General features: G+C 40.9%; 2 protein-coding genes across 8 annotated transcripts in view; one reads left to right on the top strand and one right to left on the bottom strand.

The window, feature by feature from the left end:
- The window catches only part of S100PBP (S100P binding protein), a 35,735-nt gene extending 22,159 nt beyond the window's left edge, over positions 1-13,576 (bottom strand). Inside the window, exons 1-6 of one of the 7 annotated variants that reach the window (XM_070459099.1) lie at positions 13,556-13,576; positions 9,265-9,306; positions 6,200-6,316; positions 4,635-5,485; positions 4,101-4,189; positions 2,580-2,683 (exon numbers count right to left, since the gene is read on the bottom strand). In XM_070459099.1, the coding sequence (XP_070315200.1) occupies positions 2,580-2,683; positions 4,101-4,189; positions 4,635-5,483 (1,042 nt within the window). In that variant the 5' untranslated portion in view covers positions 5,484-5,485; positions 6,200-6,316; positions 9,265-9,306; positions 13,556-13,576. Of the gene's footprint in view, positions 1-2,579; positions 2,684-4,100; positions 4,190-4,634; positions 5,486-6,199; positions 6,317-6,813; positions 9,241-9,264; positions 9,307-11,319; positions 11,592-11,615; positions 11,704-11,771; positions 11,877-13,555 lie in introns of those variants that run through there. The other 6 variants (XM_020896059.2, XM_020896061.2, XM_070459097.1 and 3 more) reach the window with 6 other exon arrangements.
- YARS1 (tyrosyl-tRNA synthetase 1) overlaps positions 12,042-20,316 on the top strand; it is a 30,950-nt gene continuing 22,675 nt past the window's right edge. The window contains exons 1-3 of the mRNA XM_020896057.2: positions 12,042-12,268; positions 16,393-16,539; positions 16,665-16,840. Coding sequence (XP_020751716.2) covers positions 12,212-12,268; positions 16,393-16,539; positions 16,665-16,840 — 380 coding nt within the window. The 5' untranslated portion in view covers positions 12,042-12,211. The remainder of the gene's footprint in view (positions 12,269-16,392; positions 16,540-16,664; positions 16,841-20,316) is intronic.

Genomic DNA, 20,316 nt, shown 5'->3' with positions numbered 1-20,316 from the left:
TAAACTAAAAAGAGATTATACCTATATTATAATAATGGAGTTGAAGGATGATTTAATTATTATATTCTGGATCAATAATATACAAATTACTGATAAACTGTAAAAGATGATTTAACCTAATGCAGAGGGATCAAATTGAATTGATAGGAACTAATTTTGAATCTGTCCGCTATTATTTCTCTGTGTCTAATAAGGGGCCTGAAGAGTTAAACCCTTCCAAGGCAGACAGCACTAAACATCTTAAAAAGGACAGGAGGTACTCTGCTCCTTCTCTTTGCTTCCGGTTGCCCAGTAATTCATATATAAAGAAAGGAGAGAAAGAATATGCCCATATCTCCCCTGCAATATGATATATAAAATCTTCAAATTTTTGAGGTGTGGAAAGTAACACAGAAATTAGTATCCCACTGGGTTTCTGAAAGGCAGAAGAAAACACTGGAGGCCTATGAAGGTTTTAGAGTAGCTGGTAATGTCGAAAATTCTTAAGATGTCAAAAAAGAAATTCCCTAAAAGATGCACGTAAAAAAAAAAAAAACCCACCCTTTTATTATGGAAAATTTCAAATATACACAAAAGTAGAGACTAGCATATAATAAGCACCCTCACCCTCAATGACAGTCACTGAGCTTCATTTATCAACATTTTTGTAAAGCTGTTTTCTCGACTTTTTCAGATTGAGTTTTTTATATTGTTTTGTTTTTAGATTTAAAAACAAATACCTGACATCACATTATTTTACCTGTAAAAACTTCAGTATGAGAAGACACAATTTCTTGCTAATAATACTAAATATTCAATAAACTTCCTATGGTAAGGTACTGTTCTATGTATACTACTACTACTTACACATATAATTTTCATGTCAATTAAGCTTCACTGTTATCTTCATCTTATAAATGAGAAAACTGAGTTTTTACTGGCTCAAGGTCACAAAGTCAGTAAGCAGTGGTGCTAGGGTATGAACTCAGGTATTAACCCTAGACCAGACTTTGTTCTCCCAACCACTAAAGCAACTGACTTTTCTCTTAGTTATTCTAGTTGTCCCTTATGGGATATAGATTGTTGTGATAAAATGGAAGAGGGATTGCTGAATGAGGAAGAGATTGGAAAAGATACAGTAATATGAGCAGCTACTCACTGCTCTTCCCATGAAATTTTCTTTTTAAATGCCCCAAATGAGAAAGGAAAATGTGACTGGATATCATCATTGTCAACTACCTAAGGTATAAGAGAAAGTAAGTCACCTTAGAGAGGGGAGAAATGATCAAGTCTCTTCCACAGAGGTTGAATATAGATGAACTACTTTTAATCTGCCCCTTTAATGACAGCAGGGGTGGGGGTGGGGATGTCTCTAGTTTCACACATCCTTTTAGTTCAAGCAAAGGGATCTCACAAGTAGAGGGCCAAGCAATCAGTACAAGTGCATCTGATTGCTTAATGAAATCTGAGGAAAAACATAAAAGAACCTGGAGTAAAAATTCTTCTGGCTGATATCTCAGAGTTCTCAACTTTTAGCTCATAGCCTTATAAAACAAAAAAGAAAAAACTACCAAGTAACTCAAGATTTGTCAAACAAAGGAGAGTTCTCCTTGGATCTTTGGCCAAAAATCCTTCTAAAATCCTCCCTACTGATTTACAATAGATCTCAGAGTAACTGAACTAAATTATCTTCTGTGTAGAGGCTGCTTAGGACATTCTTCTTTCCCAAACACAAACTTCTTCCCTGTACCTACTGCACTTTATTCATAGTTCTATTAGAACACTAACCAATATTGCATTAACTCTTTACATTTTCAATCCCTTATCTTCAAACAGCACTACTGAAAGTACCTGAGAAAACTGTGCTGAATGAATACAGAAAGAAGCTAAGATGACAGAATATGAACTGAAGCAATTCTTTCACCAGTATTTTCTAATCTCCAAACCTTCAGTATAATTTACAAGCTTCCCTTTAGGAGTCTTCCCATCAGCTAATAGTTCAGGATGAACAAAAACATGAACTATAGTCTCTTGAGGCCTGGAGAAAGAATCTAGCCATTTTGGTTTGCAACAGCTTTTGATTGACAAGGAAAAACTCACAGACTGAAGAATCTGAACAGTAGTCAACCCTTCCAAGAGCTTTTATTCAAATGCCAAGATGCAAGATGGTATCCAAAATACCTGCTTTTTACTTTTAAATGTTGAAGGCAACAGGGATAAAAATTAAAAAAAAAAAAAAAAAACCCAATGATTACTAAGCAGTGCCTGGTTGTCATTTCTACTATTTTTCAGACGAAAAAAATCTGAAGCAAAAAAATCCCAGGCAAAAAATGTCTGGTTATAGACCTCAACCATGGGGGAGACTCTTTTCATGTACTGGTATGAGTCTCCTTGGATGCCTCTCTAATACTAGTTAGCCAAACAAGTTTGAGGATTATCTGGTTAGGCAATCCCTTAAAGTGAAAACCTTTGGATAAGGAAATTATCTTTCTCACCAATTTATAAAAATTCAAGACGATCTCCCAGTTTAAGCTATATCACACTGGAATAAAAAAGTCTCACCATATTTTTCATAGGCCATTCTTTGGTTACCATGTTACCTTGGTTTGAATCCACTGGGTCTTCTATATGAGCAATGACATTCCTGAGATAACTTTGCTTCTGCTTTTCTAGGTCTGACGGTGAAAACGTCGGAACATTAGTCCTTTATCAAAGCAAACCAGGAGGAAAAATAATCGGTTAGAACCACGAGGACAGTGCTTTGTAGAGACTCATATACTGTTCATGGGTTGTGTGCGCTTAGTTGCTCAGCTGTGTCCGACTCTTTGTGACCCCATGGACTATAGCCTACCAGGCTCCTCTGTCCATGGGGATTCTTGAGGCAAGAATATTGGAGTGGGTTGCCATGCCCTCCTCCAGGGGATCTTCCCAAACTAGGGATCAAACCCAGGCCTCCGCATTGCAGGTGGATTCTTTACCATCTGAGCCACCAAGGAAGCAATGGATTAGAACAATGAACTCTCAAAACACTAAGATGCAATGACAAAAGACAGTGTTAATCACGTAATGCAAAGCTGCAATCAAGTATAGAGCTGAAGAAAAAAGATACAACCTCCTTAACAAGGCATAGCAAAATGAAGACTACCTACTCCACCGAGAAAGCATTTTGAACAATTCAAGGTTAGTAAGGAAACAACTAACTTCATAGAGCCACACAAAAATTAAGTAAGATAAAGACCAAAAAGAATCAGCTAGATCTGGCAATTAAAACATTGGTGACCTTGGCACAAACAACTTCTGGCCTTTGTTCATGCTGATTATACTGTACTGAGTGTCTGTGGACGAGATTGTGAATTTATTACTGACCCAAGTAGCCTAACTTGTGTACCTTGGTATAATTTTCATTGTATGCAACTCACAAAGCTCCTTGAAGTAACCCAAACAAAACAAAGAGAGAAAACCCAGAAAACTGGGACTAGGGGATTATAGTCAAAGGACTTTAGCCTTATCTGTACTACTGAAGAAATTTAATATCTGTAATCAAATTTTTAAAAAGAATCTCACTGTAAGGAAGCACATATGACACAACCTAAAAAAATAGCTTTGCTAATTGAAAAGGCCCATGTAGAGATACTGCCATCTCCTGGCAACAAGAAAATAGACTGAAAAGGTGACCCAAATCTGCAACCTCTATAAAATTTTTTCACCAAGGACAGATATATGCAAGTTGGGAGAAATGTTTAAATGACTTTCTACATAGATATATCTTAACATTTTTGTTAAAATTATTCTAACTTCCTATGCCTGTGAACAGGCTTCCCCACACATAGGAAAAGAAATCTTACATTTATACAGTGCTTTCACTAAAGTCTTTTTTCTTCTTAAAAATAACCCTATGAGGCAGCAGAGAAGGCATCATTAGCCTTATTTTATTGACAAAGAAACTGAGGTCAGAGAGTATTTGACTTGTCCAAGGTCACACAGTTATTGGTAGTCCCAGAACTTCAAGTATGCTTACTTCTGGCGCAAGGCTTTTTTCCCACACTAAGGAGAAACTCAGGAGAGCAAGAAAGCAATTGAACAGAACCAACAGAAACCAGAATATTTCACTATATCCTTACCTTGTTTTGGTTTGCAGAACAGGAATGACTTTGCCTAGTCTTTTTTCATGGACCTTTAGCTTCCCAGAATCCTTCTCAAGAACATCCTGCTTTTTTCAGAGCAGAAGGAATGAAGAAGGAAAGATGGCCTTAGTTATAAGAAAATAACTAAAAATATTACTTATGGAAATATTCTTGAACTAAAGGTTACATAAGCATACTTGTAAACTTTACTGTACCAGGTACTAACAGAGGTGCTTTAAATGAGATGATAGTAATCTCAAGGAAAAGAAGTAGAATAGTAAAATCATCATCTTATTCAGTAAATGGTTAATTTTATATACCAGTTACTATGAATATATTATTTAATTAATTTTCCATATACTATAAAGTACTACTCACTCCAGTTTATAGATAAGAAATATGAGGAAACAGAGAATCTAAATAATTTGCCCAAGGACACAGTGCTAGTTAGGCATCAAACCCAAATTTATTTGAATACAAAGCTCTGTTATATAGTTTCATTCCTCTCTTCACCTTGAAAAACATACTTACTTTGCTTGATGAACTGGAAGCTGGTAACTTCATTTCAAAACTTGATTTATATGATCCATTTCTCCAGGATGACCCTGTATTAGAAGTCTCTGAATGGTCCAAGATCTGAGAGAATACAGGCGTAGGTTTCTTACTGTTGGATATGTTTTTATCAGAGACAGTATGTTGAAAATTATTGTTTGAAGAAGGGAGTGGGGGCCCATCATAGGCAGAGTTATTGGGGCTGATCCCTTCAGATTCTGTGCAAAGTGTGCTCTCATTTGGGCTAAGATCATCTTCTCTCATCTCTTCCCCAAGGGAGGAGGGTTTTTCAGTAACTCTGGATGTAACTTTGGACACATAAGTCTTGTCCTTATCAAGTACAACATCACAAACTGTTGGATCAAATGGTGCAACTGTAACTTTTATAAGATTCTTTTCTAGTGCAAAGCGTCTGTTCAATGGTTTAGTAGGAGTTGGTCCATGACCAACTGATGTAGTTAGTTGAGGTAGTTTGAATGTGTCAGGGGTCTCAGCTTCTGGTCCCATGTTGTATGGTGAATCTTTCTCTTGGGGAGTGTCAAGTGGAATTTGACTCCCCTTCTCTCCCTTCTCAACATTCCTGCTGTCATCATTAGGCAACCCTCCTCCCCAAGGAAAGTGCTCATTTGATAGGTCATCATCCTTCAAGAGTTCCTGAATCTGTTCCTCTGTGAAACTGAAATGGCCATCATCTTCTCCATCAGATAGCTCCAGCAAGGAGTCATCCAATTCATCCTCATCCAAGGAACTCCAAGAAAAAGGAGCATTGTCTTTAGGCAAGAGAGAGGTACCAGAAGACTGTTCAGAGGGCACTAGTGAGCACATCATATCTGGAGAAATAAGAGGCAGTTTCACTGAGAACAGGAAATACCCTTTTAACAACTCCAATCTGCTTTAGAGAGTGATAGTGTCTTAGTATTTCAAATTCTTTGCACTATGACTTGTAACACGAGAAAGTTCTAAGATATTTAACTTTACCAGAATCAGGGGAATAGCTATCATAACAATGAGATTTTTTTTTCCTATCAAAGTGGCAAACATTAAAATGACACGATAACCTATTTTGGTGAGAATGTGAGAAACAAGGATTCTCACATACTATCAGTGAGAGTATAAATCAGTACAATATTTTGTGGAGAGTAATTTGGCCATAGCATCTGACTCAGCAATTTCACTTCTGGAAATTTACCTTGCAGAAATACCTGTACAAAGGCACATATATACAGTTATAAAGGTGTTCAAAGCAGTATTATTCAGAACATCCAAATATTGGATACAACCTAGATGTCCATCACCAGAACTGTTCACTAAAATCATGGTACATTCATCTTATGGAATACTTTACAATTATTTAAAAACAATGAAGTGGATCTGTATGTAGTATCACTGGAATAATATCTATAACATACAACAAAACAAATATGTATATATAAAATGTTTGGATTTTCACAGTGTATACTTTTTAGAAAACACACATATTACTTTTTTAATTTAAAAAGAAACAATTTTATGCATACAAGAAGAAAAAAAATTGTCTTTCATACTGTGTGGAGCTGCTGGTGTGATCTCTGCCTTTGCCACGAGACCAAATGGAAAAAGGGTTCAGCTCCTGCTAGCTGTTCCTTTCAGGAGACTTGTCAAAATGATTGACTCCCACCTTCCTGCAGGCACAAAGAAAATTAGAGGATCTTCTCATCACTTTCAACTCTGCTAATTACAAAGTCAACTGCATTATGCTTTAAGGTACTCCATCTATTAATTTTGATCTTGATATTTTTTAAAATACCACAAAGTTGGATTCTGAGTCAAGAACATCAAAGAAAAATCTTTAGAGGAAAAATTATGCAACTTAAGGAACTAGTTTTCTTCCTCCCAACAATTTATACTTTCTCAAGAATATCATTTGCTCTAGTAGGATGAACACGGTCTTGAGAGTCTAAAGACCTGGGCTACGGTCCTGGTTCTGTCACTAACTAGTTGTGATAATTTGGGCAAGCCATTTAACCAAGGACTTGTTTCCTCATTTAAAAAATATGGAAGGGATAGAGAACTGGGATTAGGTGATGTCAACAGCGACTGAACTGAACTGAAGATTCCACCAAGATCCAAAAGTTGTAGTCATGACCATACATACAAAAACCTCATTTTCAATACATACCTAAACACAAAGAACAGGTCTAGAAAAACACAACACAAAACTGATGATTATAATAACCTGCAGGGGCATCGAGAGAGAGACAAGGGGAGACTTCACTACTTTACTTGATATTTATATATACTTGTATAATTAAAAATTAGGTCTTAAGTAGCTAATGATGGACCTGATCTCTCATTATTTTCTAGATGGCAAAAGTGATAGAAAATTTGGAAAATTCTTATAGCCTTTTAACTGTAAATTCTTCCCCACCCCACTTCCCTCTCTAAATTTTAGTTTTGGTTCATGTATTCTTTCAGAAAACATTTTCTAAGCTACCATCAACACACATGACTGAGCTACATAGTATGTCTCTATATGATTTCTAAGAAATAAAGATATGGATTCTACCCTCAAGGAATGTATAATCTTCCAATAAAGACAACACTCAACTTACACACCAATATAAGAATATACAAAATGGTATGGGCAATAAAGCACTAGAGAACTATGGTGAAGTAATGTATGTTAACTCATTATTGCAATCATCTTGCATTATATGCATATGTCAAGTCATGTTGTATACCTTAAGCTAATACAATGTTAGTGACTCACTCGTGTCTGACTCTTTGCAACCCCATGGATTGTAGCCCACCAGACTCCTCTGTCCATGGAATTCTCCAGGCAAGAATACTGGAGTGGGTTGCCATTTCCTTCTCCAGGGGATCTTCCCAACCCAGGGATTGAACCCGGGTCTCCTGCATTACAGGCAGATTCTTTACCGACTGATCCACCAGGGAAGCCCTAAACTAATACAGTGTTATATGGGAATTACATCTCAATAAAACAGGGAAAATTAAAAAAAAAAAAAAAAAAAAGCCTTGCTCATCTTAGAAATGAGACAAATGGGACAAAAAGGGAAAAACTGTTAAGCACCTATACTATAAACTATGCACTGAGAGACACATTTTACAACTCTAACTCATGTAACTCTATAACACAGGTCTTATCAAAGAAACTAAACTGTTATAAACTTAAGAATTGCTATGACTTTTTATCTTATTTTACCAATTTTTCAGCAATCGTGGAAGAGTTCTAGGCACCAGGCTTCCCAGGTGGTGCTAGGGGTAAAGAATCTGCCTGCCTATGCAGGAGATGCAAGAGAGAGATGCTAATTGGATCCCTGAGTCAGGAAAATCCCCTGGAGTAGGAAATGGCAACCCACTCCAGTATTCTTGACTGGGAAATCTCATGAACAGAGGAGCCTGGCGGGCTACAGGCCATGGGGCCACAAACAGTTGGACACAACTGAGCAACTGAACACATTCTAGGTAGGCACTGAAGCAGGTGTCTCTATGAAGAAAAAAGTAATTTCTCTGCCCAGTGACTGGGTTACAGAGTAAAGTTATTTCTTTAGGCAGCAGTAGAAAAAAGGTTTACTTTTGAAAAATATTTCCTTTACTTAATAAAGTTTGTGCTTGTCAAGCACAAGTATGACAGACACTGGGGTTAAGTAGCCACTTTCTGAGAATTTCTGAGTCACTATCGCCACTCTCCTACTCCTTCCAAAAGTCTAGTCCTGGGAATTCCCAGGCAGTCCAGTTAGGTAAGGATTCTGCATTTCCACTGCAGGGGGCTCCCACTGCAGGGAGCATGGGATCCTACATATTGTGCGATACAGCCAAAAAAAAACCAAAAAACAAAGGGTCTAGTCTAAGCACTTGCTTAACCAAATGAAGAATTCAATATATTTTCACTCTTGGGAAACTAAAGTTCAGAGGCATTTAACGTACTGAGTATACAGAGCTAATATGCTAGAACAAGGATCCAAACCCAAGTTTAATTTCAAAGGCAATGTTTTTTCTTGCTTTTTCTACCTTCCTTGTGATAGACTTGCCCAGAGTCAGTGAGCAAATGGAAATCTTCTACATTCAGTACACTCTCTAATATACTATGAAGGATGCAGACATTAAGGAGGGTTTTTGGTCCCTTGGCAAAAATAATTTAAGCCACTGTATTATGCACAGGCTCCACTTAAGTTCCCAAGTGGAACGGAAGAATGTAGAAATGACCTGTGAAAGTGGTCAAACCTTAATGGAAAAAAAAAAATCATTACTTGCTAACTTTACTGTGCACACACAGGACCAATAGTCTCCATAGCCACTGAAAGCATCAATTCCTACGCCACATGACATCCAGAGGCACAGAGCCAGCTCTTCTGAGCTTTCCTCACAGAATGCTCCAATAGGTCTAACTTTGCTCTAAATTTGAATGCTCTTAGCATGCAAAACAATACCACAAACATCTATTTAACTTGCACAAATCATTCTCTTCACAATCACCTCATTAAAAATTTTTATTATAATTGAAAACATATGCAAAAACAATGTAATAATGAATACCCACATACCCATCGCCCAGCCCCAACAACTATCAGCCCATTGCTAATCTTGCCCCATCCACTACCCCCTTTACCAGATTATTTTGAAGCAAATCCCAGGCATCACATCATTTCATCTGTAAATAACAAAAATTCTTTATCATAAAATATCCAGTTCATATTTTCAGCTATTTTTAAAATGTCACATTAAAAAAAAAAAAACCACAACAGTATCCAAGTAAGGTCCATACATTAAAGTTGGCTGATAAATCTTGTATTTTAATCTCCAGATTCCCATCTTTTTTTTTCTTGCAATTTGCTAAAGAAACAATAACATAAACTGTGTATGGATACAAACATGGATGTATTATAAAATTATAAAAACATGCCATTCAAGATAGTGATTACCTCTGGTGGTGAGGAGGGAAAAGGAATGGTAAGGGGGCATGAGTAGCTTCAATTCTTTTTGTAATGTTTTATTTCTTTAAAAATCACTAACAGGAAAAGACCTAAAACAATAAAGCTGAGTGGGGGGTTAATAGTATTCATTATTATGTTATATGGTATAACTGTAACTTTTATATGCTTGAAATATTTAATAATAAAACCATTTTAAAATTAAGAAGCCAGTGGGGAAACAATGATTACATTTTGAAGTTTCAAATGTCCTCTCAAGTAAAATAGGGACCATCATAGTACCTACCTCATAAGGTCCTTCTAAGAATTAAAAATGAGATTATGAATACAAAAGCACTTAGCATACTACAGGCACAATGTAAAAGATAAAGTGAAGTTCCACAAAGATGGCCTTAGTATGTGCCTGTCTGCCATTCTACCATCATCTGCCTTTCCTGGTACTTGCTTTGTAGTAATCTCAAATATGAAGATCCTGGGACTTCCTTAGCAATCCAGTGGTTAAGACTCCATGCTCCCAAAGCAGTGGGCTCGGGGTTCAAACTCTGGTTAGGAAACTAAGATCCCACATGCCACCACCAAAAAAAAAAAAATTTAAATTAAATATGAAAATCTTATTTTTAAAGGAAAAATATAATTCCCATCTCCCGTTTCTCTCTTAATTCTCTGTGACCCTATTCTGTCCTTCCATGTCTCTCTCATCTGTCCACCCCCTCCTTCACACTTCAGTTTACCACCCCCTCGCTCTGTTCTCTAACCTGCATGCAACCTCAGAAACCAGCTCCCTTTCTATTTTTACCGTACCTAAGAAAACCTACTGCCTTAAAACACAAGCCTTATATTATTCAGGCCACTAAAACTGCAACATCAAACACAACCTCATACCCCTCTTTCAAGGCTCTAAAAACCAAGACCATTACCAAGCTGGATCTGACAGGTTTGGCCAAGGGCAAGGATTATTTCCAAAAAGACCCACTGATCTTTGAGCTTTGACTTCCAACCTTTACTGTGTGCAATACGTGTGAGACGTATAGCATTAAAGACACTTGGTGGCCTTTCCATGAAACGGGCATAAAGTTTAAGCCAAATTAAACTGAACTGCAATTATCTGTAAGAATTCTGCAACTCCCTTGGAGGTAATTGTAGACACTGCAGGAAAGAAAAACAACTCGGACCGCAAATCTCTGCTTTAGGTAACGGCTCACTTAGATAAGGGTGTCAGGACTTTCCTCCCACAGAAGCCAAATACTACTCAGCTGAGGCAACAGGTTTCTCTTTAAAAAGAAAATGTTTTTTAAATGATTTAGACAGGATTGCTAAAGCTTGTAGCCTCTAACAAATCCATCAAACTGGAAATCAGGTAGGGGCAGCAGATGGGCAATTCAATCATTTACTCTCCCGGGCCCACCCGGCGGTGCCAAGTGCCCGCTCTTCTGCCCTGGAAGGAACTGGTGGCTCCTCCGATCGAGCGCTTGATCGCAGTTCGCCCAACGTAGGATAAGGTTTGACCGCCCCCAGCTCTCCCTTAGAAGCTCTGTAGCCGCCGTACCGCACTGCCCTGCGGGCAGGGCCTTCGCTCTTCCCTCCTCCCCAAAGACCAAGAATTCCCGCCTCTCCGCGGAAGGCGGGAGCAGCTCGGGGCTTGCTCCCCATTCCTCCCCCAGCAGGAGCCAAACAGCCCCTCAGCAGAGCGGCGCGGTACACCCTCACCCTGCGGGTGGCTGCCCGTCCCACACCTTCGCTCTCTCCTGGGGCGGGCCAGCCTCTCTCCGCTGCCTACCCGCCTGCAAGGCGCGGCCGGAAAGACCGCGATTTTTTGCCTAGCAACACCCTCCCCGCCTTGGGGCAGGGGGAGAGGCAACCCCCACCGCCACCTCCAGTCCCCACCCGCACCGGGCAAAGAAACAGACGTCGTTCGCCCCTCTCGGGTAACCAGACGGCACCCTTTGCCTGGGCAGGGTGAGGGGCATCTATCGTCCGCCGACGTGAATTGGCGGGCGGCACAGACACTCCCCCCTCCCGCCGCCATCACCTCAGAAACGAAAACGAGCCCTTCTCCCAGCAGGGTGAGGGCCTCAACCCCTCAACGGGGCGGACGGCATGCGCGGCCCTCTGGAGAAGCAACAGGCGCCCCCTTCCCCCTCCCAGCCGAGGCTCGCCGACCCCCACTCCTCCCTCAGCTGTTCACCTCCAGAAGCCGGGCCACAGCCTAGGCGAACGACTGCGCCTCACTCCGCCCCCTGCGCCATCTTATCGCCCCCTCCCCGACCTCCCCCACCCCGAGGCTGCCGGGCCAGCGCCAAGGGGAGGGCAAACAGGCAATGATTGGCAGGAAACCGCCCCGCCTCTCAGAGGGTTGCGCCCGGCTTAGGCCCTGAAACCCCGCCCTCCACACCGCCCCCCTTCAGGCTCCACCCCTTTTCGTCTCATCGACCCGCTCGACACTTGGCTGTTCCGGGCTGCTGGTAGGAGGAGAAGGGTGCAGGCCGGTCAAGCCGAGGGACGAGTTCAGCTGATGCAACCTAACCTGGGCCGGCGTGACAGTTTCCGGCACGCGGCGGCGGCGGCTGCGACCGAGAAAGGGGCCCGGGTGCCGGGCTAACTGCTGGAGACGGCAGCGACAGAGTCATGGGGGACTCTCTGAGCCCTGAAGAGAAGCTAAACCTTATCACCCGGAACCTGCAGGTGGGGCCTCGGGGTTGAAAGTGCGTGGTTGGGGACAACGGGCCGGAGGTCCAAGTGATCCTGAGCACCTCTACGGGGTCATAAATGTATGGTACTCGGGATTTCGCGCCGAGGCAGCTCTGAGAGAGATTGCAGTCCTTGCTGCCGGTCGGTCAGTCAGTCCGTTACTACAGAAATCACAGTGGTCTCACGTTCTGTGTGCCATTACTTGTGTTGAGCCAGGCTCTGAATCCACCTCACAAACCCTATTGTGTGCCGGGCTCGGTGCTAAGGCGCTGGGGGTACGTCAGGACCCTACCCTCCCAGAGCATGTCTGGAGGAAATCAGACGTTTGCAAGGACCCAGGATCTAGACGTTTAATTAAGTCGAAACTAGTACTGAAAGGTGCTTTACGCGGAGATCTTAATTGAAAGGAAGTTAGGAGGAAGGCTGCGGAGAGTGTTCAGGGAAAGCTGAGGAACTCTGAACTGCCCTGAGGGATTCGGATCACCTCATCACTTCACCTTTGTTGTGCTGGTTCCAGAAACTGCAGGAGTAGAAGTTAACCAGAATAATGGGTGTTAAAAACGTGTCAGGTAGAGGGAACCCAGGTCAAGAGCCAGAGGAGAGAAAGAACCCACTGGTTCTGAGAGAAGGCTGACTTGGCTGGAGTAAAGGAAGCAAAGTACAGATGAAGCACTTAGAAAATATTTACATTGCTCATTCTCTTGACTCTCTCAGGCCTCTGTTGTCATATCATCTGTGGCCTTTATTTAAATAACAAACCCCTGCCAGATAAAACTGCCTCATCCCTTACTCTACCTTTTTTTGTTATTTCTCCATAGAACTGATTACCATCTAACATATGGTACATTTTACTAGTTTGTTTAGGAGGAGCAGGCAAGGACCAGGTCATGAAGGTATTGTAGGCAATGTTTGACAGTGGGGTTTATTCTGAAGGCAGTAGCTTGCTTTTATATTTTTATAAGATACAATTCACATACCATAAAGTCCACCCCTTTAAAGTGTGTGGGTCAGTGGGTTTTCTAGTAGTCATATGGTTGTTCAATTGCCATCATTATTTAATTCCAGAGCATTTTCATCATCAAAAATAACCTGTGCTCATTACTAATCACTGTTTATTCTTCCCCTCTCCCCAGCTCTAGGGAACCACTAATCTGTTTTCTGTCTCTAATTTGCCTGTTCTAGACATTTCATGTAAATGGAATCACAATATGTGGCCTTTTATGTCTAGCTTCTTTCAGTAAGCTTAATGTTTTCATGTTTCATCCATGTTGTTACACTTACCGGAACTCTGTTCCTTATTACAGCTAAATAATATCCCATTATATGTTGGATTCCTGAATTGGAAAGATCCCCTGGAGAAGGGAATGGCAACCCACTCCAGTATTCTTACCTGGAGAATTCCATGGACAAAGTTGCCTGGCAAGCTACAGTACATGGAGTCACAAAGAGTTGGACACGACTGAGTAACCAATACTACTTTTATATGAATATACTGCATTTTATTTCTCTGTTTGTCAGTTGATGGACCTTTGAGTTATTTTCACTCATAACTTGATCTTTTTTTTTGTCCACACCACGCATCATGTGGGATCTTTTCCAACCAGATATTGAACCCACGTCGTCCCTTGCAGTGGAAGCACAGAGTCTTAACCACTGAACCAGAGAAGTCCCATTCTCATAACTTCATCTTAACCAGATTCTTGCATGCTTCACCTTAGCCAGATTCTTTGTTTCCTAGCCTTTCTCCATAAGGAGACGTTGGGGAGAAATAACACACAAAGCTAGTAGCATTGATTTACTCCAGGTTAAGTGATATGACCATTCCTTGAGTAGTAAAAACTCTAAATGTCCCATAGTCAGGGGCTTAAAGGATGCAGGATCAGCCTCCAACTGGCTTGGAACACATGATTTTAACAAGTCCTGCCAATAGATATTCAAACCAGCAAAAGAGTTTTTGTCTTTCATGGCTTCCAATAGTTTCCCCAAACTGTCACCTGAAGAAACACTAAAATCTCCTTTGTCACAGCATAGGAGTGTATAGTCCATGGGGTTGCAAAGAGTCAGACATGACTGAGCGACTTTCACTTTCACTAGCCTATTAGAATTTTTTTAATACTGTCTTAGAGCAAAGGAAATTATTAAATGAAGTATTTAAATAGGCAAATGAGTTAATCGAATTTTGTTCTCAAAGCCTCTCTGGCTTCCTTTTGCAATGTGGATTGAAGAGAACAAGAGTAGATTTGGGAGACCTGTTAAGAAGCTATTACAGTTGTCTTGGTGTGATCTAATGATAGCTATGACTATGTTGGTTGTGTAAAGGTGGAAAGAAGTAGGAGGACTTAAGAGCTGTTTTAGAGTAGCTTTTGCAACTCAGTACCATTTACTGTACTAGGGGTGAAACTGTAAGTGAAAAAGATGCCTGGGGAGTGAAGGAGAAAGGTTGAAAGCATGAGTTTAATTTTGAACATGTGATTGAATTAACTGGGTTGATAACAAGTACATGTTCTATATAGGTGTGAGCAGGAGATTTGGTAGTTACTAGGGAGACCTGGGTTCAGTCCCTGAGTTGGGAAGATTCCCCCTGGAGGAGGGCATGGCAACCCATTCCAGTATTCTTGCCTGGAGAATCCCCATGGACAGAGGAGCTTAACGGGCTACAGTCCATGGGGCCACAAAGAGTAGGACACGACTAAGCAGCTAAGCACAGCACACAGCGCAGCTCATAAGTAGTAATTGAAGCAACTGAAGAGGATCATTTACAGAAAATGTAGAGTAAAAAGAGAGAGGGCCCCCAGGATTGCTAACATTTAAATAATTAGGAAGACAAATATCTGCAAAGAAATCTGAAAGACAGAAGCCAGAGAAGTAGGAGGAAAACTAAAATAGAGGAAACTGAAAGAGATTTCCATGAAGTGAGGACTACAAAGTATCCATTCAGTTTAGCAATTTGGAGACCATCTGTGATCTTAGCAAGAGCATTTTCAGTTGTGTGATGCTGTGTGGCATTCAGACTGGAATGGGAGATAAGAAGTGGAGAGCAGAAGAGACACCTTTCAAGAAACTGGCTGTGAAAGGAAGGAGCATGAGCTGAAGGCAGTTGGAGGGGAAGATGCTGGTAGGGACAGTCTCCGTTTCCCTCAAGTCACTGTCATTACACCGGAGTGGTACTAGCAACAGCACCAGCTTCCTTTGGTTCTCACTCAGCACTGAGAGCCTGGCTAGACCTCCCTGCTGGCTCTGAGTCTGGACTCTCAGTGAAACGTACCTTTGTTTTCCTTGTCACAGGGTAAAGGATGAGCAGGTGGTGGTGTTCAGTTACTCAGTTGTGTCTGACTCTTTGGGACCCCATAGACTGCAGCATGCCAGGCTTCCCTGTCTTCACTATCTCCCAGAGTTTGCTCCAAGTCATGTCCTTTGAGTCAGTGATGCCATCCAACTATCTCCTCCTCTGTCGCCCCCTTCTCCTCCTGCCCTCACTCTTTCCCAGCATCAGGGTCTTTGCCAAGGAATTCGTTCTTTGAATCAGGTGGCAAAGGATTGGAGTTTCAGTATCAGTCCTTCCAGTGAATACTCAGGATTGATTTCCTTTAGGATTGACTGGATCTCGTTGCTGTACAAGGGACTCTGAAGAATCTTCTCCAGCACCACAGTTTGAAAGCCTCAATTCTTTGACGCTCAGCTTTCTTTATGGTCTGACTCTCCTATTTGTATATGACTGCTGGAAAAAACCATAGCTTTGACTATGTCAGCAAAGTGATGTCTCTGATTTTTAATACGCTGTCTAGGTTTGTCATAGCTTTTCTTCCAAGGAGCATCTTTTAATTTCATGGCTGCAGTCACTGCAGTGATTTTGGAGCCCAAGGAAACAAAGTCTGTCACTGTTTGCATTTTTTCCCCCCATCTATTTGCCATGAAGTAGTGGGACCGGATGCCATGATCTTTGTTTTTTGAATGTTGAGTTTTAAGCCAGCTTTTTCACTCTCTTTCACCTTCATCAAGAGGTTCTTTAGTTCCTCTTTGCCTTCTGCCTTTAGGGTGGTATAATCTGCATATCTGAGGTTATTGGTTGAGTGAGGTGGGACACTGCCATTAAAGCAGCTCTTCTGCTTCCACTGCAGGAGGTTCTCGGGGAAGAGAAGCTGAAGGAGATACTGAAGGAGCGGGAACTTAAAGTTTACTGGGGGACAGCAACTACAGGCAGGCCCCATGTGGCTTACTTTGTGCCCATGTCGAAGATCGCAGACTTCCTGAAAGCAGGATGTGAGGTAAGAACTAATATTATAAACCACGCAGTTGCCCTTGAGCAGCGGCCAAAAGAGAGACTTACTCGCTTGTTTGGAGGTACTTGAACAAATTCACATTTTAGTGACCCCTTATCTTTTCTGTCCAGGTAACAATTCTGTTTGCAGACCTGCATGCATACCTGGATAACATGAAGGCTCCGTGGGAACTTCTAGAACTTCGAACCAGCTATTATGAGAATGTGATCAAGGCAATGCTAGAGAGCATTGGGGTGCCCTTGGAGAAGCTCAAGTTCATCAAAGGCACTGATTACCAGCTCAGCAAGTAAGTGCTCCACCCTCCTTGCGAGTCTGGTGCTTCTAGCTAGTTACAGGCCTGGGGAATCAAGGCACTCTAAATTTGGATTCGAAGGTGTTGGGCTCTACTTGTTAAGAACCATTAAAAATTGTATACACTTTGTCCTTTTAATTCATCTATCAAATATCTACTGACTAGTAAATGCCTAGGTACCATACTATTTGCTGGGAATATAAAAGTCACCACAACAAAGTCCTTGGCCTTGTAGACCTCACAGCATATGGGAAAGTGGCAGCCTCCCTTTCTCCTTCCAGACTCAGCAAATAGTAATAAAAGAAATGTGAAAAAAAAATCATACTTGTAACATCAGCATTCATATAATTTTTTGCTCTAATTTTTTAAAAATTATTTGTTTATTAGGCTCTGCCAGCTCTTAGTTGCAACATGCAGGATCTTTAGTTGTGGTATACTGGATTTAGTTCCCCGATCAGGGATCGAACCCAGGCCCTTCCATTGGGATTAGAGTCTCAGCCACTGGGCCACCAGGAAAGTCCCTGTGCCCTAATTTTTTAGCCCCAGTTTCCTAAGTAATCCTTCCTGCCCACTGCCTCATAGTCTCCACATTATATATATATAAGCCATGTATCTCTATAATGGTCACTTTTACAGTTAAACCATTAGACCAACTTTTTAAAAGGTAAGCATTGTTCTATCCTATTTCACAGATAAGGAAATGAATTCAGATTTAACTTCCCCAAGTTCATGCAGCTAGTAAGTGTAAGGGCCACGATGTGAACTCAGATCTCTTGCTTACAAGTTGATTTTTATTTCATCTACCGTAATTTTCTTTGTATTCCCCAGTGTTGGACATTTAGAGTTTTAAATAAAGCATATACCTCAAAGATATTGCAGGTTTGGTTCTAGACCACCTCAATAAAGGGAATGTCACAATAAAGTGGGTTGCATGAATATTTTGATTTCCTAGTGCATATGTGAAAATAGGTGTTGGACTTCCCTGGTGGTCCAGTGGTTAAAACTCTGCTGCCACTACAGGGGGCATGGGTTCAAAGTTATGTTTATGCAGTACTATAGTCTGTTAAGTGTACCGTAGCATTACGTCTAAAAAAGCAGTGTGTGTGCCTTAATTTAAAAATACCGTGTTGTTAAAAAACACTAACCATCATCTGAGCCCCTGGTGAGTCATAATCTTTTTGCTGGTGGAGGGTCTCTCCTCATTGTTGATGGCTGGCAACCGATCAGGGTGGTAGTTGCCAAAGGCTGGGGTGACTTTGGCAATTTCTTAAGACAACAACAGAGTTTGTCACATCAATTAACTCTTTCACAAACAATTTCTCTGTAATTTGTGATGCTTTTTGACAGCATTTTACCCACAGTAGAACTTCTTTCAAAATCGGGGTTAGTCCTCTCAAACCCTGCCACTGCTTTATCAACTAAGTTGATATAATATTCTAAATCTTTGGTTGTCTTTTCAACAGTCTCCATTGCATCTCCACCAGGAGTAGTTTCTATCTCAAGAATCCACTTTCTCTACTCATCCCTAAGAAGCAACTCCTCATCCATTTAAGTGCAACTCCTCATCCATTTAAGTTTTATCATGAGATTGCAGCAATTTGGGCTCCACTTCTAATTCTAGTTCTCTTGCTCTTTCCGTTATATCTGCAGTTACTTCCTTCACTGAAGTTTTGAACCCTTCTTTTCCACCTGTGCAAATTGAAAGCAATTTCTTCCAAATCCTTGTAATGTTGATATTTTGCCTACTTCCCATGAATGACAAATTTTGTTGTATTTCTAAAATTATGAGACTTTAATGTTGAAATTACTGTTTGAGCCACAGGCTATAGAATAGATATTGTGTTAGCAGGCGTGAAAATAACATCAATCTCATTGTACACCTCCATCAGAGCTCTTGGGTGACCAGATGAATTGTCAGTGAGCAGTAATGTTTTGAAAAGAATCTTTTTCTGAGTTGTTGTTCAGTTGCTCAGTTGTGTCCTACTCTTTGTGACCCCACGGACTGCAGCATGCCAGGCTTCCCTGGCCTTCACCATCTCCCAGAGCTTGCTCAAACTCATATCCATTGAGTCGGTGATACCATCCTACCATCCAACCATCTCATCCTCTGTCGTCCCCTTCTCCTCTTGCCTCAGTCTCTCCCAGTGTCATGGTCTTTTCCAGTGAGTCCATTCTTCACATCAGGTGGCCAAAGAATGGAGCTTCAGCTTCAGCATCAGTCCTTCCAGTGAGTATTCAGGACTGATTTCCTCTAGGCTTGACTGGTTTAATCTCCTTGTAGTCCAAGGGACTCTCAAGTGTTCTCCAACTCTACAGTTCAAAAGCCTCAATTCTTCAGCACTCAGCCTTCTTTATGGTCCAACTCTCATATCCATACATGACTATTGGAAAAACCATAGCTTTGACCATACAGACCTTTGTCTACAAACTAATGTCTGTGCTTTTTAATATGCTGTCTAGGTTTGCCATAGCTTTCCTTCCAAGGAGCAAGCATCTTTTAATTTCATGGCTGCAGTCACCATCTGCAGTGATTTTGGAGCCCAGGAAAATAAAGTTTGTCATCGTTTCCCTATTTGCCATGAAATGGTGGGACCGGATGCCATGATCTTGGTTTTTTGAATGTTGAGTTTTAAGCCAGCTTTTTCACTCTCCTCTTTCACCTTCATCAAGAAACTCTTTAGTTCATCTTTGCTTTCTGCCATAAGGATGGTGTGGGCTTAAAATATTCAGTAAACCATGTTGTAAACAGATGTGCTTTCATCCAGGTTTTGTTCCATTTATAGAGCACAGGCAGAATAGATTTAACATAATTCTTAAGAGCCTTGGATTTTTTAAATGATGAATGAGCATTAGCTTTAACGTAAAGTTGCTAGCTGTATTCCCCCTAACAAGACAGTCAGCTTGTCCTTGAAGCTTTGCAGTCTGGCAGTGACTTTTCTCTAGCTATAAAAGTCCTAGATGGCTTCTTCTTCCAATATAAAGTGTTTCATCTACACTGAAAACCTGTTGTTTGATGGAGCCACCTTCATTAATTATATTATCTGGGTCTTCTGGATGACTTGCTGCAGCTTCTGTATCAGCACCTGCTTCTTCACCTTGCACTTTAATGTTACGGCTTCTTTTCTCTTAAACCTCATGAAGTCTGAAGTTAGCAAAATCCCTATTGATGTTACTATTGCAAAAAAATTATAGTTTGATGAAGGCTCAGATGATGGTTAGCATTTTTTAGCATGTATTTACTAATAAAATATATGTACATTTTATTTTTCAGGTATGTACAGTTTTTAGGCATAATGCTATTGCACACTTAATAGAATACAGCATAGTATAAATGTAACTTGAATATGCACTAGGGAACCAAAACTTTATATGACTTACTTTATTGCAATATTTATTTCCTTGTGGTCATCTGGAACTGAACCCATGGTATCCCCAAGGTATGCCTGTAACGTGAAAGATCATGTATGACA

Source organism: Odocoileus virginianus, chromosome 30, assembly GCF_023699985.2.
Source record: "Odocoileus virginianus isolate 20LAN1187 ecotype Illinois chromosome 30, Ovbor_1.2, whole genome shotgun sequence".
NCBI classification, from domain to species: domain Eukaryota; kingdom Metazoa; phylum Chordata; class Mammalia; order Artiodactyla; family Cervidae; genus Odocoileus; species Odocoileus virginianus.
The sequence above is the reverse complement of the archived record's forward strand: the minus strand, read 5'-3'. Positions and strand labels throughout refer to the sequence as shown.